Source organism: Gossypium hirsutum, chromosome A09, assembly GCF_007990345.1.
Source record: "Gossypium hirsutum isolate 1008001.06 chromosome A09, Gossypium_hirsutum_v2.1, whole genome shotgun sequence".
NCBI classification, from domain to species: Eukaryota; Viridiplantae; Streptophyta; class Magnoliopsida; order Malvales; family Malvaceae; genus Gossypium; species Gossypium hirsutum.
The window spans coordinates 45,751,920-45,771,369 of NC_053432.1; the positions used below are offsets into that span (position 1 = coordinate 45,751,920).

Here is a 19,450-nt window from a genome sequence, read left to right on the forward strand (position 1 = left end):
CAATCAGAGAAAGGGGATAGCTTGGCAGAAGGATATATATCGGAGTTGCAGGAATTCACTCGTGTCAATGTAGCACAGAATAAGGTGCAAGAGTTGAAAGATATATGGGCTCGTTAGGATGAAGGGACCAGGCAATTGTTTTATCAAAGCTATGGTGATATATCCTACTTGCTAGACATTAGAGTGGATAAGCATCTATTCCGAGTTATGGTGCAATTTTGGAATTCTGCTTACAAGTGTTTCACTTTTGGAAAAGTGGATTTAGTACCTACCATGGAGGAATACACTACTCTGCTCAGGTGTCCAAAAATTCAGGTTAGAAAGACTTATGCCCGGGTTTTTAATGGTCAGATTTTCGTGAAGACATTGATGAGCATTTCAGGGATGAGTGAGCCTTGGGTCACTGCTCGGATTCAACACAAAAGAGATAGTAAGTGCATCCCTTGGGAGAATCTGCGAGATTTGGTTTTAAAGCATCCAGATAAAAGAAAGAGGGTTGATATCTTCACCTTAAGCATTTATAGCTTGGTAATTTTTCCTAAGTCTTTGAGGCACGTAGACGAGGCAGTCATTGACTTATTCGATCGTCTTGAGAAGGGAATCACACCTGTACCGGTGATATTGGCTGAGACGTTCAGATCCTTGAGCACGTGTCGAAAGACAGATGAGGGGCGGTTTATTAGATGTGCACAATTATTGATGGCATGGTTTCATGGGAACTTTTAGAAAGTAAACAAGGTTTCTTATCGGGTCTTTTTCGAAGGTTATTCCCCATTAAAAGAGGAGGCGGCCATACAAAGGAGAGAGGATATCTCAGAGGATAAGTGGATGGAAATCCTCCAAAACCTCAAGGAGGGAGATATAGAGTGGAGAGCTTATTGGATGGTGCCTGATGAGATCATGTATCGATGTGGAGAGTTTGATTGGGTGCCGTTGTTAGGAATTTGGGGAGCTACCGTGTATACTCCATTGCTTGCGTTAAGGCAATATAAATCTAGGCAGTTTTTACCCATGACCTACGGACTTGCTCAGTGTGAATTCTCCTTTAACGGTGCTCACTATAAGAAGAAAGTTCGGGAGCTATCGGATGCTTGGAAGCAAACTCGTTGGATGAAGAGGTTGGCTGTCGGTTCTATGGTGACACCCGAGTATGATGGATGGTTCAAGAAGAGGGTTAATAATAATGTTCCTAGGCCAAGCTTGGAAAATACTCGACCTAAGGTAGAACAATTACAAGTCGCCCCGTCAGAGTTGGAAATTATAAAGCAAGATTTCGAGAAGAAGAGTTCAGAGCTTAGGAAAAAGATCGAACAATTGGAGGAAGAGAAGATACACCTGAGATTAGACGCTGATGTCTAGAGGTCAAAGGCTGAGAAGTGGAGAAAAGGGAAAACTAAGGCCGAAGAAGATCTAGACAGCTTGAAGACTGATTATAAGAAGCTACGCCTGTCTATGAGGACTACGGGGTTAGGTAAAACTTCCGAACAATGGCGCCATGAAATTCGAGAAGAAAAGACCAAAGCCGACAGATGGGAAAGGAAATTCCAAGAAACTCAGGCACGAAATGAAGATTTAGAGAAAAGTCTGTCAGAAGGCAGAAATGAGCGAGGTGAATTAAAGGCTAGAGTGGCAGAACTCGAGAAGTCTCTTCATCAGTACCAAAACCGCAACACCGCAATGGAATTGAGAGCAAGCTTGAGCAAGATATAAGAAATGAAAGGAAAAATAGAAGAATTAGAAGCGTCACTGCAAAACTGTGAGATGCGGATTCAGTTTTTCGAGGCCAATGAAGACCGTTGGAAAGAGCAGCTTCACCATGCGCAAGACCAAATCAGAAACAGAGATTACCTTATAGGGGAAGCCATAACCCAGATTCGGGAGGTAGCTGATTACTTGCAAGCTTTAGCGGTACAGGTGGACACACTGAGCGTGAAATACGAGTTGGAGTTAGATCGCGGGTAGGAGCTGGCCTCGTTGCTTAGGAAAATTAAGACTTTAAGTGTTAGAGAAAAGTTTTATTTGTAACTCAACTTTATGTAAAATAATTTTATTTTCTAGTGAAGTTTTCTAAAGGGAATTGAATCAAAATTGATGCCTCATTTGCATTCATGCATTTGCATTATATCACATCATTATGCATTAAAGGTCATAAAAGGTTTCTAATTAATTAAAAATCATTTCAGTAACCTGGAAACCAACGAAAACCAATCAACTACGCACCCCTACGGTACAAGAAAAAAGTCAATAGATAAAAGACTTGAGAAATTGGAGCAAATGCAAAAGGACATGCAAGAACAAATGTAGTCTCAGATGCAAGAGCAGCTAGCCAAGATTCAGCGAGAGATGAATGAGCAAATGATGGAATCCCAAACGGAAATGATGAGTCAGTTATCCCAATTGCTGATGGGAAGAACCGATAAAGGAAAGGGACCCATGGACAATGTTGAGGAAACTAATGAAGATCCACAATTTCCCCTGGCTTCACTCCAACACATGTACCGAAAAAGCCCGCGATTAATCTGCAAAGACCATCTGTTACGATCATGCCTCAGCAGATTCAGGCTGGAGCTTCGATACCGATGAACTTCCAAGCCAGCTCAGGCTCTAACCTTGTTAATAACCCGAATTACCCGCTTGTTCCAGATTTGGATGAAGTTGCTGAAGAAGAAAATGTGAGGATAGAATCGTAAAAATAATTGGAAGAAAGGTGTAAATGGCTAGAAGAAAAATTTGGAGCTATGGAAAGCACGAATAATCATCAAGGGATCGATGCTAAGGACCTGAGTTTGGTCCCAGACTTGGTCCTACGCCCCAAATTCAAAATGCCTGAATTCGAGAAATATAATGGAACGAGCTACCCTGAAGCTCACATCACTATGTTCTGCAGGTGAATGACGGCATACGTTAACGATGACCAGCTGTTAATCCACTGCTTTCAAGATAGTCTGGTTGGGGCGGCATCTAAGTGGTATAATCAATTGAGTCGTGCCAAAATTAACTCATGGAAAGACCTGGCTCAGGCCTTTATGAAACAATATAATTATGTGACGGACATGACTCCCGACAGGATCATTCTCCAGAATATGGAGAAGAAATCAAATGAAAGTTTCAGGCAGTACGCACAAAGATGGAGAGAAGTGGTCATACAAGTTCAGCCGTCGCTTCTAGAAAAGGAAACCACGATGCTCTTTATCAACACCTTGAAGGCCCCTTTTATCACTTATATGTTGGGAAGCGCCACCAAAAGCTTCTCAGACATAGTGATGATGGGTGAAATGATTGAAAATACTGTGAGGAGCTGTAAGATAGAATCAGGAGAAAGTAATAGGAAGTCGGCCTCGAGGAAAAGAGATAATGAAGTGAACAACAAGAGCGCATTCGGTAAGGGTCAGTCCAAGTCACTCACCGTAAATCACCCAAAGACGGTGACCACCAATCAACATGGCACTGTGAGACAAGAATCCAACGCGAGGGAGAACGCAGAAAGACCATAGTTCACCCCTATACCCATGACGTATAGGGAGCTGTACCAAAACCTATTCAACGCTCATGTAGTGTCCCCTTTTTACCTGAAGCCACTGCAGCCCCCGTATCCCAAATGGTATGACACAAACGCCCAATGTGAATACTACGCGGGAATCACCGGGTACTCGATCGAAAACTACACTGTGTTCAAGAAAATAGTCGAAAGACTCATTAAAATGGGAATCGTGAGGTTTGATGACCCAACCGTACCCAATGTAGCAGGAAACCTGCTCCCCAATCATACCGATCAAGGAGTGAATGGGATAAGCGAAGGCAAGAACAAGAAGATCAAATGTGAGGTTGTAGAAGTTAGGACCCCATTGAGACGGGTGTGGAAGGAGATGGTCAAAAGAGGGTTGATCATGTTGGATTCAAGAGAAGAATCTGAAGAAGAGAGGAACTACTATGAGTTTCACAACAAGATGGGACATGAAATCCAAGAGTGTGTGGAATTCAGGGCCATCGTGCAGAACATGATAAATAATAAAGAAATAGAGTTTTATGAAGAAGCAAAAAACCCCAGAGAGGGAGATATATGTGCATCGGAGGAAGAATCGACGGTGCAAAACCAAACAGCTAACTATCCCGTAGCATCATATCACGACCCAAAAGTAATGAAGCTAGAGTACAAATGCCACCGAGAGTCATAATCCAGAGACCTGCAGTCTTCCCCTACAAAGACAGCAAAAGGGTCTCATGGAATTATGATTGTAACGTGACGATTCCGGGAAAAGAAAGCCTGGTTGACGCTTCAAAAGAGGACCAAGATAGGGGCTCCTATACACGTAGCGGGAGACGTTACGATACAGCAAATGAGAAAGCACAACCCATAAAAGGAAAAGCCCCAGCGATCGAAGAGATGAAGGAAAAAGCGGTCAAATCTGAACTTCCTGTTAATGAGCCAGTTAATGAAAAGGAGGCTAATGAGTTTTTAAAATTCCTAAAACACAGTAAATACAATGTGGTGGAACAGCTATGTAAACAACCAGCTCGTATCTCGGTGCTGGCCTTACTCCTAAGCTCGGAAGTTCATCACAGCGCGCTGATGAGGGTCTTGAATGAAACATATGTTGCCAATGATATCTTCGTTAACAAGTTGGACCGTTTGGTTAGCAACATAAGTGCCGACAACTATATCTTCTTCAATGACGATGAGATACCGCCCGGCGGCAAGGGGTCGACTAAAGCTTTACACGTCACCACGCGCTGTAAAGGATATACGCTGCCAGGCGTACTGTGTAACACCCCTTACCCGTAACCGTTGCCGGAACAGGGTACAAGGTATTAACAAATCATAGTACATACTATTAAATAAAACCGAGACAAAAATATAGCGTGCAATTAGATCATGAATCATTATAACATATGCCTTTAATAATACTAGCCAATTTCAAAGGCTTCGTACAAAATAATCGATGAAATACTATAATTAATATTTTAAACCTAAGCAATTATGACACGTAACAAAATAACTAAGTCTACTATACATGCCATAATTCAAAATGTTCAGTTCAAATACCCAAAAGTATTGATAGTGTAGGCATATCTTCAACGATCCTTGACTCCTGTGCTAGCTGGACGACACTATAAGACAAAAGAGAGAAAAGAAAGTAAGCTTATAGCTTAGTAAGCAAGTATATAAATAATGAATAAAGAATTTAATATGTTTACACAATAACTCAAGTATATCTACTTTTAATTTCACTATTTACTCCACTTTGGTCAAGCTGTCTCTCCTGCGTTATATTCACTAAATAAATCATAACTCGAGTTAAAAAACTCAAAATTCAAATCCATAAAATTTTCCTGAAACTAGACTCATATTAATTCTTACTAAAATTTTTATAGAATTTTTGGTCAAGCCAATTAGTACAGTTTATTAGTTAAAATTTCCCCTGTTATACAGCTCGACTGATCTGACCTCTATTCACTACGAATTAAATTTCTCCCAGTACACAATTCAAATAGCCATGAAATTTGTTTCATTTAAAACTAGACTCAATAAGGAATCTATACATATAAACTATATTTCTTAATTTGTTTTGTAAAATTTTTAATTATTTTTAAAAGTTAGAACAGGGGATCACATAGTCATTCTGAGCGAGTCACACACAAATGTAAATATCTCAAAATATAGAGTTCCTTTACTTTATCTGTTTCTTTTACACGGGAATAGACTCATTAATATTTAATTTTATATCTCATTCAGCCTCTAATTAAATTCCTACTATTTTTGGTGATTTTTCAAATTCACGTCACTGTAATTGTCCAAAACAGTATTATTGCTAATTCACTCTTTCACATTTTCTTTGTATTAACCTCATTTTTAACATGCATCTCACAATTCATTTTCACCACATTTCATATATCACAAGTATAGGTCCATGATTACAATGTCACCATAAAACCATCCCGTTGAACAATTCGGATCAATCCTCGATACTTGATGGTTTCAGCACACAGCCCCACCATCATATTTCATATAATCCGGCTCTCTTGTACACATGGTGAACACTTAGTACCACCCATGTGACCTATCCAATTTATCTCATAGCTCTCTTGTCTACATGGTGTCCTTCACTTGGAATCACACATGCGATATAGCTACATTTATCCTCTCCCGTAGCTCTCTTGTCTACATGGGATACATCCTGTATCACACATGCGACCTAGCTACTACATAGTATCTCATAGGTCTCTTATACACATGATGTGCACTCAACACCATACATGTGACCTAGCTACGTTTCATCTATATTATTCAATCTTTCCGAAAGTTCAACCGGGATTTCTCTCGCTATTACTTATTCCCATTCTTCCAATAGTCGATTTATGATTCAAAATCAACTAAAATATATAAAATAGGCTGAAATATAAAAATGTAAATGAAGTTAATGTATTATTTACATACAAACTTACCTCGGTGCAAAATATGGAAATTTTGCAATTTAGTCCAAAACCTTTTTCTTCCCCCGTTTGAGGTCGATTCCCGGCCTTTTTTTATCTATAACAACACATTTAGCTCATTTAACACTCATACTATTTATTTCAATCCAAAAATCATATTATGGAAAAATTACATTTTTGCCCCTAACTTTTACAAAATTACGATTTTTCCCCTAGGCTCGGAAATTTAATTTCAGCCCTTATTATTATGTTTTATGACATGTTGAACATTTTTATCTTCTATGACAACATCAAATTCTCACTCTAACATGCACTTATGAGCATTAGGTATTTTTACCGATTATACCGTTTTGCTCGTTTTCGCTAAAAATCGCTTAGAAAAGATCGTTCTCCTAACCTCAAACATTCATATTCTAGCATCAAACATCAAAATACATGCATATCATTCATGGGTAAATTTTTAAACATAAACCCTAACTCAAAATAATGGTAGAAATAGGTAAACCGAGCTACGAGGATTTCAAAAATGTAAAGAACATTAAAAACGGGGCTTGAATGCACTTACTATTGAGCTTGAAAGCTTGAAACAAACCCTAGCTATGGAGAACATGCAAGTTTCGGCCAAGATAAATGAAGATGAACACATTTTTGTGTTATTTTTCCCATTTTATTTCATTTAATATGCAAATGACCAAAATGCCCTTACTACTAAACTTTCTAAAAATTCCATCCATGTCCAAATTTTTGTCCATATAAGTATAATGGTCTAATTTCCATTTAAGGACCTCTACTTAAAACCCCCATTTCAATCAAGTACTTTATGAACTAGAACACAAACAATTTTTCACCTATTTCAATTTAGTCCTAAACGTCAAATTAAACATCCAATCGATAAAATTTCGCAACGAAATTTTCACACAATTATGCAATCATAATATAAACACTAAAACTTAATTAAAATAATAAATTTTTTAATTTTTTTCAACCTCAGATTCGTGGTTTCGAAACTACTGTTCCGTTTTGGCCCTAAATCGGGCTGTTACAACTCTCCCCCCTTTAGGGATTTTCGTCCCTCAAAATCTTACCGGTAAAAAGGTTTGGGTACTGTTTTCTCATGGCTTCCTCCGGTTCCCACGTAGCTTCTTCTACTCCATGTCTTTGCCATAACACTTTCACTAAAGCTATGCTTTTCTTTCTCAACTGTTTCACTTCTCGAGCCAAAATCTTAATTGGTTCCTTATCATAGGTCAAGTCTGATCGAATCTCAATTTCTGTTGGAGAAATCACATGTGAAGGATCAAAACGATAACGTCACAACATTGATATATGAAACACATTATGAATTCTTTCTAATTTTGCCGGTAATGCCAACTGATATGCCACTGGTCCAATCCTCTCAATAATCTCGTACGACCCAATAAAACGCAGACTCAACTTGCCTTTTCGGCTAAATTTCAGAATCTTCGTCCATGGTGACACCTTCAAGAATACTTTATCACCCACCTGAAATTCAATCTCTTTTCTTTTTAAATCTGCATATGACTTTTGTCGATCTGAAGCAGCTTTCAAGCAATCACGAATTACTTTTACTTTCTCTTCAGTTTCTTTAACTAGATCAACTTCGTGAATCTGTTTCTCACTAAGTTCGGTCCAATATAAAGGAGTCTGATACTTGCAACCATACAAGGCTTCGTACGGTGCCATCTGTATACTTGACTGAAAACTGTTATTGTAGGCAAATTCAACCAAAGGTAGATATTTCTCCCAACTGCCTTCAAATTCTAAAATACAGCATCTAAGCATATCTTTGAGTACTTGGATTACTCTTTTAAACTGACCATCTATTTGTGGATGAAAAGCGGTACTAAAGTTCAATTTTGTACCCAAAGCTTCTTGTAACTTTTTCCAGAATATCGAGGTAAACCTCAGATCTCTATATGATATTATAGACATAGGTACCCCGTGCAACCTCACAATTTCAGCAATATATAATTCAGCTAATTTATCAAGTGAGTAATCGATACGTACCGGTATAAAGTGAGCCGACTTTGTTAACCTATCAACCACTACCCAGATAGCATCAAAAATCCCTCGACAAAACGTCTACAATACCCGGCCAAGCCTAAAAAGCTTCTAACCTCGGATACATTCTTTGGCGGTTTCCAATCAACGATTGTGGAAATCTTGCTCGGATCCACCCGAATACCATCACCTGAGACTATATGTCTCAAAAATCTGACTTCACGAAGCCAGAATTCACTTTTACTAAACTTAGCAAACAATTTCTTTTCTCTTAAGATCTGCAATATGGTTCTCAAGTGTTCGGCGTGCTCAGACTCATCCCGAGAATAAATTAGAATGTCATCTATAAACACTACTACAAACTTATCTAAATATGGCCGAAAGATTCGGTTCATCAAGTCGATAAATATAGCTGGAGCATTTGTTAAGCCGAAAGGCATCACAAGGAACTCATAATGTCCATACCTTGTCCTAAAGGTGGTTTTCGGCACATCCGACTCCTTAACTCTTAACTGGTAGTAACCGGACCTCAAATCGATCTTTGAAAACACTGTGTCCCCCTTTAACTGATCGAATAAATCATCAATCCTCAGCAACGGGTACTTGTTCTTTATAGTCACCTTATTGAGCTGACGGTAATCAATGCAAAGCCTCATTGAGCCATCCTTCTTCTTTACGAACAATACAGGAGCACCCCAGGGAGAGAAACTCGGTCTCACAAATCCCATGTTTGTTAACTCTTGTAACTGAGCCTTCAATTCTTTTAATTCAGTTGGAGCCATTCTATATGGAGCAATCGAGATCGGTGCAGTCCCCGGCAACAAATCAATGGCAAACTCTATCTCTCTGTTCGGAGGCAATCTAGGCAATTCCTCTGGAAATACATCTGGAAATTCACAGACTATCGGTACTGATTCAAGCTTCAATTCAGACAGCTCAGTATTCATTACATAGGCCAGATAAGCTTCACACCCTTTCCTCATGTATTTCTGTGCAGACATGTGCGAAATCGCCATAGGCAATTTATTTGATTCATCTGTTTCAACCCACAGAATTTCACCATTTTCACATTTCAACTCTAGTTTTTTTGTTTACAATCTACCTTGGCATCATACAAAGTCAACCAGTCCATTCCCAAAATAACATCAAACTCATCAAATGGTAACAGCATCAGATTAGCTGGAAAACAGTGACCTTGAATCATTAATGGGCAATTCTTGCAAACCTTATCAACTAGCACATATTGGCCTAAGGGGTTCGACACTTTAATCATAAACTCAGTAAACTTAACAGGCAACTTCTTATTAGATACTAAATTCATACAAATATAGGAATGAGTAAACCCGGGATCAATCAATACAATAACAATAGTATCATAGAGAGAAAATGTACCAGTAATCACATCGGAAGATGATGCATCCTCTCGGGCACGTATGGCATAAGCTCTAGTAGGCGCTGTAGCTTTGATCTCGCCGTTGAATCTTTCATTACAGTTTTACTACTAGCTCCACTTCCAGTATTTCTCGATGGTCTACCTCTGCTAGCAGTAGTACTCTGTCTAGCACTCTGAAATTTTTCTTCTTTAACTTTCTCCGAACAGTCTCTGATAAAATGCTCGTGAGAACCGCACCTGAAACAAGCTCACTCATTCCCCAACACTCACCATAATGTTGCCTGGCACATTGCTGACATTTGGGCTTTCTAGATCGTACATTACCCACACTTGCCACTGGAGTAGCTTGAGCTTTAGACCCCGAATATGCCCTACCACGATCTCTGTGTGAATCCCTAGCTGAAACTGTCATTCGAGGGTTTGTCTCTTTGGACCTCTTTGGTTGAGATTGAAATGACTTGCTTATCGGCCTTTTTTTGGCATCTCGAGCCTCAATAGCAGCTTTTCTTCTTTCTTTGTTCAATTCTTCGGCTTTAAGAGCTCGGTCAACCAATACTACAAATTCTTTCAGCTCCAAAATTCCCACAAGCACTTTAATGCCCTCATTTAGCCCATCCTCAAACCTTTTGCACATAATGGCCTCGATTGACACACATTCTTGGGCATACTTGCTGAGTCTTACAAATTCGCGTTCATACTTTGCCACAGACATCTTACCCTGCTTCAATTCAAGGAACTCATTCCGTTTTTTATCAATAAATCACTGACTTAAGTATTTCTTTCTGAATTCTTCCTGGAAGAAATCCCAATGAACCCTTTCTTTTGGCACCACTGCTACCAAAGTCTTCCACCAATGGTAGGCTGAATCTCTCAAAAGTGATACAACACACTTTAAGCACTTCTCGGGTGTACATGAGAGCTCATCAAATACACGGGTAAAATTTTTAAGCCAAAACTCCGCTTTCTCGGGATCATCATCGATCTTTGCTCTAAACTCTTCGGCCCCTTGTTTTTGAATCTTGTGGACTGGAGGCTTGTTCATTCTTACCAAACCTATGCCTTGAGCAGCTACAGGAACCGTCTGAGGTATGGGAGGGGTGGAGGAGGTAGAGCATTTGGATTTACGTGAATAAACTCAATATACCAATTGTTCATCATTTGGAGAAAGGCATCCCGAGCCTCATCTCCCTGTCTCAATGTCTCAGGTCTACTTTCTACAGGCGCGGTCCCTTGTGCGGGAGTCGGCGCATTACTAGCAGCATCATCAGCCGCAATTCCGTCAGGATCCATTACTATATTAAAACAAAACACAGTTTAGAATAATCATGAGTCACCACACTATCACAGTATATTTATGGTATGTATAGCTAGACTCTTACACACACTTTATTAGTCCGAGAACCGACTAAACCATAGCTCTGATACCACTAAATGTAACACCCTTTACCCGTATCCGTCGCCAGAATAGGGTACAAGGTATTAACAAATCATAGTACATACTATTAAATAAAACTGAGACAAAAATATGGCGTGCAATTAGATCATGAATCATTATAACATATGTCTTTAACAATACTAGCCAATTTCAAAGGCTTCGTACAAAATACTATAATTAATATTTTAAACCTAGGCAATTATGACACGTAACAAAATAACTAAGTCTACTATACATGCCATAATTCAAAATGTTCAGTTCAAATACCCAAAAGTATTGATAGTGTAGGCAGATCTTCAATGATCCTTGACTCCTGTGCAAGCTAGACGACACTATAAGACAAAAGAGAGAAAAGAAAGTAAGCTTATAGCTTAGTAAACAAGTATATAAATAATGAATAAAGAATTTAATATGTTTACACAATAACTCAAGTATATCTACTTTTAATTTCACTATTAACTCCACTTTGGTCAAGCTGTCTCTCCTGCGTCATATTCACTAAATAAATCATAACTCGAGTTACAAAACTTGAAATTCAAATCCGTAAAATTTTCCTGAAACTAGACTCATGTTAATTCTTACTAAAAATTTTCTAGAATTTTTGGTCTAGCCAATCAGTACAGTTTATTAGTTAAAATTTCCCCTATTATACAGCTCGACTGATCTGACCTCTGTTCACTACGAATTGAATTTCTCCCAGTACACAATTCAACTAGCCATGAAATTTGTTTCATTTAAAACTAGACTCAATAAGGAATCTATAAATATAAACTATATTTATTAATTTGTTTTGTAAAATTTTTAATGATTTTTAAAATTTAGAATAGGAGATCACGTAGTCATTCTGAGCGAGTCACACACAAATATAAATATCTCAAAATATAGAGTTCCTTTACTTTCTCCGTTTCTTTTACATGGGAAAAAACTCATTAATCTTTAATTTCATATCTCATTCAGCCTCTATTTAAATTCCTACTATTTTTGGTGATTTTGCAAATTCACGTCACTGCGACTGTCCAAAACAGTATTATTGCTAATTCACTCTTTCACACTTTCTTTGTATTAACCTCATTTTTAACATGCATCTCACAATTCATTTTCACCACATTTCATATATCACAAGTATAGGTCCATGATTACAATGTCACCATAAAACCATCCCGTTGAACAATTCGGATCAATCCTCGATACTTGATGGTTTCAGCACACAGCCCCACCATCATATTTCATATAATCCGGCTCTCTTGTACACATGGTGAACACTTAGTACCACCCATGTGACCTAGCCAATTTATCTCGTAGCTCTCTTGTCTACATGGTGTCCTTCACTTGGAATCACACATGCGACCTAGCTACATTTATCCTCTCCCATAGCTCTCTTGTCTACATGGGATACATCCCGTATCACACATGTGACCTAGCTACTACATAGTATCTCATAGGTCTCTAGTACACATGATGTGCACTCAGCACCATACATGTGACCTAGCTACGTTTCATCTATATTATTCAATCTTTTCGAAAGTTCAACCGGGATTTCTCTCGCTATTACTTATTTCTATTCTTCCAATAGTCGATTTATGATTCAAAATCAACTAAAATATATAAAATAGGCTGAAATATAAAAATGTAAATGAAGTTAATATATTATTTACATACAAACTTACCTCGGCGCAAAATATGGAAATTTTGCAATTTAGCCCAAAACCTTTTCCTTCCCCCGTTCGAGGTCGATTCCCTGCCTTTCTTGATCTATAACAACACATTTAGCTCATTTAACACTCATACTATTTATTTCAATCCAAAAATCACATTATGGAAAAATTACATTTTTGCCCCCTAACTTTTACAAAATTATGATTTTGCCTCTAGGCTCGGAAATTTAATTTCAGCCCTTATTCTTATGTTTTATGACATGCTGAACATTTTTCTCTTCTATGACAACATCAAATTCTCACTCTAACATGCACTTATGAGCATTAGGTATTTTTACCGATTATACCGTTTTGCTCGTTTTCGCTAAAAATCGCTTAGAAAAGATCGTTCTCCTAACCTCAAACATTCATATTCTAGCATCAAACATCAAAATACATGCATATCATTCATGGGTAAATTTTTAAATGTAAACCCTAACTCGAAATAATGGTAGAAATAGGTAAACTGAGCTATGAGATTTTCAAAAATGTAAAGAACATTAAAAACGGGGCTTGAATGCACTTACTATTGAGCTTGAAAGCTTGAAACAAACCCTAGCTATGGAGAACATGCAAGTTTTGACCAAGCTAAATGAAGATGAACACATTTTTGTGTTATTTTTCCCATTTTATTTAATTTAATATGCAAATGACCAAAATGCCCTTACTACTAAACTTTCTAAAAATTCCATCCATGTCCAAATTTTTGTCCATACAAAGTATAATGGTCTAATTTCCATTTAAGGACCTCTACTTAAAACCCCCATTTCAATTAAGTACTTTATGAACTAGAACACACATTTTTCACCTATTTCAATTTAGTCCTAAACGTCAAATTAAACACCCAATCGATAAAATTTCGCAATGAAATTTTCACACAATTATGCAATCATAATATAAACACTAAAACTTAATTAAAATAATAATTTTTTTAAAATTTTTTTTTCAACCTCGGATTCGTGGTTTCGAAACCACTATTCCGTTTTGGTCCTAAATCGGGCTGTTACATACTGATTGACAACGGATCAGCCTTGGACGTCCTGCCATTGACTACACTAAATAGATTTCCCATAGACAGCTCTCACATGAAGGAGTGCCAGAACATAGTGAAAGCATTCGATGGCACGAAAAGGAGGGTCATGGGCAGAATCGATGTACCTCTTCAGATCGGGCCAAATACATATGAGGTGGATTTCCTAGTGATGGATATCAAGCCCTCATACAATTGTTTATTGGGAAGGCCCTAGATACATTTAGCTGGGGCAGTGCCTTTATCGTTGCATCAAAAGTTGAAGCTGGTATTAGAGGGGCGGTTGATAACGATCAATACTGAAGAGGATATCATTGCAACTGTAAGCAGTACTGCGCCCTATTTGGAGACAGATGACGAAGAAATTGAATGCTCATTTCAGCCTTTGAAATTTTTTAATGCGATGTTCATCGCCGAGGGAAGCAAGATTCTGCTGCCAAAATTGTCCAAAACTACGAGGATGAGTCTACAGTTGATGGTTGGAAAAGGGGCCCTACCCGGAAGAAGACTTGGGAGACATCTCGAAGGAAAGGTTGAAACGCTGGTATTGAAGAACAAGAGAGATCGCTTCGGCTTAGGATTTAAGCTAGATGCAAGACAAAGGAGAAAGGAGCTGGAAAACAAACAAGAAAGAAGGAGGTTAACGGGGGAGGAAATCAAATGGGAGCCAATAATATTCCCCCATATATCAAAAACTTTTGTGTCCAGAGGAATCATTCATCCCGAGCGGGGCAGGCAAGGAAAGAAGCCATAGAGGAAAGGTTGGAAAGCTTGGACTTCAATGCCACATACGAAGAAGAGACTGGAGGAGAAAACTTTCCGGGCATTTGCCCTTACATACTTGGAAGTGTTCTGGATAACTGGACTGCGGAAGAGATTCTTGTAGTTTTTAGAACTGACTCAGAGTAATGTCCAAAACACACTTATTACTATAGGCCTAGTCTTTTGTGAAATAGGCTTATGTTTAAAAACATTATTTCAATGAAATGCACAGTTATTATCATTTTGAGCAGATGTTCTTTCATTCTTTCAATTTCATTCATAATCATATTATACAAATGATTACTTTCAGATTCTTTTGTTCTTCGAACATTCTTCTAAATATTCTTTCATTCTTCATTCATAATCATACCATACAGATAAGTGTTCTTGAATTTTTTTGATTCTTTGTATCTTCCTCCATCCTCATAACAGGTCCCCAAATATCAATGATACGAGTGACACTGCTCGTGGCTCAGAATCTCCTTTTGAGTGAGATATATGTATAGAGGATTCTCAGAATTTCGAAGATGACCAAGGCTGTAACCTATCTCCTGATTTGTTGAGGATGGTAGAACAAGACGAGAAACAAATCCTGCCTTACAAAGAATCAGTAGAAATTGTGAGCTTAGGAGAAGGACAGGAGGCGAAGATCGGAACTTGTATCACCATGGAGATAAAGCGAGACCTTATTGAATTACTTCAAGAATTCAAAGATGTCTTTGCATGGTCATACCAAGACATGCCCGGGTTGGACACTGATATCGTGGTGCACCAACTCTCCATAAAGGAAGAATGTAAACCAGTTCAGGAAAAACTCCGAAGAATAAGGCCCGTCGTCTTGCTAAAAATAAAAGAAGAGGTTCGAAAGTAGTTTGACGCTAGATTTTTAAAGGTAGTAAAATACTCAGATTAGGTAGCCAACATCGTCCCCGTCCCTAAGAAAGATGGAAAAGTGCGAAGGTGTGTGGACTACAGAGACTTGAACAAAGCCAGCCCGAAGGATAATTTCCCATTGCCTCATATTGACACCCTAGTGGACAACACAGTAGGACACTCACTGTTTTTATTCATAGACGGATTCTATGGATATAACTAGATCAAGATGCATCATGAAGACATGGAGAAGACCACATTTGTAACCATGTGGGGCACGGTCTGCTACAAGGTGATGTCGTTTGGACTGAAAAATACGGGGGCCACATATGAAAGGGCCATGGTAACCCCGTTTCACGACATGATGCACAAAGAAATTGAAGTTTATGTCGATGATATGATCGTAAAATCCCAAACAAAGAAGGAGCACATACAAGTCTTGAGAAAGTTGTTCTTAAGGTTGAGGAAGTTTCAACTAAAAATCAATCCAGCCAAATATACCTTCAGAGCCTAGTCTGGAAAGCTTCTCGGATTCGTGGTTAGTGAGAAAGGGATTGAGATCGATCCAAACAAAGTCAAAGCCATACAAGAGTTATCTCAGCTGCGTACCCAGAAAGAGGTTCGAGGCTTTCTAGGAAGATTAAATTACATCGCTCGGTTCATTTCACAACCCAGGAGAATGGGATGAAGAATGCTAAAGAGCTTTCAACAAGGTCGACCAGTACTTATCCAATGCTCCGGTGTTGATGCTACCTAACCCCGATAAGCCATTGATACTGTATTTGGCAGTATTTGAGAATTCAATGGGATGCGTACTGGGTCAGCATGATGAGTCAAGAATGAAAGAGAAAGCTATTTACTATCTTAGTAAAAAGTTCACTGAATGTGAGACAAGGTGCTCGCCGATAGAGAAGTTGTGTTGTGCCCTAATTTGGACAACCTGAAGGCTGAGGCAGTATATGTTGTATCACACTACTTAGCTCATCTCAAAACTGGACCCTTTAAAGTACATGATGGAGTCAACATCTTTGAATGGAAGGATGGCCCGATGGAAAATTCTACTCTCCGAATTCAACATAGTCTATATAAACCAGAAAGTAGTAAAAGGGAGTGCAATAGCAGATTTTCTGGCCAGTAGAGTTTTAGAAGATTATGAGCCTTTGAACTTCGATTTCCTGAATGAAGACCTGATGTGTGTTGCGACCACTGAAGAAGGTACTCCGGAAGAACTTCCTTGTAAACTAAACTTTGATAGGGCATCAAATGTCATGGGTAATGGGATCGGGGCAGTCTTGGTATCCCCAAACGGAGATCATTATCCATTCACTAGTAAATTGGATTTTGATTGTACGAATAACATGGTAGAATACGAAGCGTGCATCATGGGAATCCATGCAGCCATAGAACGCAAGATTAAAGTGCTAGAGGTGTATGGAGATTCTTGGCTAGTGATTTATCAACTCAAGGGAGAATGAGAGACCAGAGATCCCAAGTTGGTCGATTATCAAAAATTGGTCCTTGAATTGGTTAAAGAGTTCGAGGACATTACCTTCTGCTACCTTCCACGGAATAAAAATCAGATGGCCGATGCTTTGGTCTCCTTAGCCTCCATGATCAAGGTGAACAAACAAGAAGATGTAAAACCCATCTAGATGAGCATTTATGAAACTCCGACCCACTGTTATAATATTGAAAAAGATGAAGAAAAAGATAATCACCCTTGGTATCACAATATATTGCAATACGTGAAGAATCGTGAATAACCGAGCCAGGCAAGCGAGAATGACAAAAGGACGTTGAGAAGATTGGCCATTAACTACGTCTTAGATGGGGAGATTCTATACAAAAGAAGAAAGAATCAAGTGCTATTAAGATGCGTAGACGCTGTGGAGGCTAAAAAAATCTTGGAAGAAGTCTATGAGGGCGTCTGTGGGACACACACTAATGGCTTTACAATGGCCAGGTAATTATGAGATTCAAATATTATTGGTCCACAATGGAGGAGACTGTGTCAATTACACCAAGAGATGTCATAAATGCCAAATCTATGGGAACAAAATTCATGTGCCTCCTTCACTGCTGCATGTCATGACTTCCCCATGACCTTTCTCTATATGGGGTATGGATGTGATTAGACCAATATCGCCAAAAGCTTCCAATGGGCATCGGTTCATCTTTGTGGTTATCGACTACTTCACCAAATGGGTAGAGGCCATTTCATATGCTAATGTTACAAAGTCAGCAATGAGTAAATTCCTGAAAAAAGAGATAATATGTCGAAATGGAATGCCGGAGAGGATCATATCTGACAATGTATTAAACTTGAACAATAGTACGATAGCGGAAGTCTGCAGTCAATTCAAAATCAGACATCAAAACTCGTCACCATATCACCCAAAAATGAATGGGGCAGTGGAAGCGGCCAATAAAAACATTAAGAAGATTGTAGGGAAGATGACTGAGACCTACAAAGATTGGTATGAGAAGTTACCATTTGCCCTCTTTGCTTATCGAACATCAGTCAGAACCTCAACTAGGGCAACCCCTTTCTCTTTGGTCTACGAAATGGAGGCGGTTTTGCCAATTGAAGTCGAGATCACGTCCCTTCGAGTGTTATTGGAACTAAAGCTAGATGAAGCAGAGTGGATTCAGTCTCGATATAACCAATTGAACTTAATTGAGGAAAAGAGGCTAAGAGCTATCTGTCATGGTCAGATGTACCAAAAACGAATGATGCGGCCATATGACAAAAAGGTTCGCCCTAGAGAATTCCACGAGGAGACCTGGTTTTGAAAAAGATCCTTCCCATACAGAAAGATTTTCGAGGAAAATGGATGCCTAATTGGGAGGGGCCTTACGTGGTGAAGAAATCTTTCTCCGGAGGAGCATTGATTCTAGCCGAGATGGATGGTAGAAACTTGCCCAATCCTGTAAATTCAGATGCTGTCAAAAAGTATTTTACCTAAAAAGAAAAGGCCAAGGTGAAAACCCGCAAAGGGCACTTTGAGACTAAAAAAAAACAAAAAAACAAAAAAAAATTATAAAAAATAAAAATAAAAATGGAGAGGCCAAGGTGAAAACCCACAAAGGGCACTTTGAGACCAAAGAGGATTTTGAGTTGAAAACCCGAAAACGGGCAGCTCAAATTTTGAACATAGGGCATATAGTAGTCTTGTCCTCCCAAAATTAACAAAGAAGGAAGAACAGTACACCTTGAAGCATCAACAAAATACGTGGGATCTCCTGAACACACATTGAGTTCGAAGGAGCCTTTGAGAAATTGGAATAGTGAAGCTCGTGCTGCGATATCTAGGGCACCTTTTTTCCTCATTTTATTTTGTGCCTTAGCAGACTTGCTATCCTGTTTAATGTATTCATTTAGAGTTTTGCTCAATAAAATTATGTCTTATCCATTATGATAATATCTTTCGAGCATTTTTGTTGAAATCACGATTTTTGGACTTATAACACTTACACAAAAGAAGTTATGCATATTACTCTGGAAGGTTTCTAAATAGTACAAGGACCTGAAACAAGGCCACTAGTCAGAACTAACCAGACTCAAAAGTAGGAAACATTGGAAAAAGATAGTCTTTAAACTTTCTGTCAAAGATAACGGCTAAGCAAAAAGACGCGATAGCACATCAATGATAGAACCCAGATAAACTATGAGCAATGATACCTTAAGCACTTAAAAAGGAATCACTCTCATACCATTTCTGCATTCATAATCATTCATCTAGTTAAGAGCATTTGATTCATTTCGATCATGGCATCTTGATTATTTGACATAAACATAGATACAGGAA

The 19,450-nt window shown here is 38.6% G+C and overlaps 2 protein-coding genes across 2 annotated transcripts; both read left to right on the forward strand.

Annotated features, from left to right (window-relative positions):
- The first annotated feature begins 207 nt into the window (after positions 1 to 207).
- Positions 208 to 1,359, forward strand: LOC107889954 (uncharacterized). The gene is made up of 2 exons (XM_016814487.1): positions 208 to 615; positions 727 to 1,359. Exons 1-2 carry the CDS (start codon positions 208 to 210, stop codon positions 1,357 to 1,359), a joined length of 1,041 nt encoding a protein of 346 aa, XP_016669976.1.
- A 2,150-nt stretch (positions 1,360 to 3,509) lies between these two features.
- On the forward strand, positions 3,510 to 15,639 carry LOC121205998 (uncharacterized). The gene is made up of 5 exons (XM_041076148.1): positions 3,510 to 4,085; positions 4,181 to 4,756; positions 14,224 to 14,550; positions 14,715 to 14,888; positions 15,286 to 15,639. Exons 1-5 carry the CDS (start codon positions 3,510 to 3,512, stop codon positions 15,637 to 15,639), a joined length of 2,007 nt encoding a protein of 668 aa, XP_040932082.1.
- The last annotated feature ends 3,811 nt before the right edge of the window (positions 15,640 to 19,450 follow it).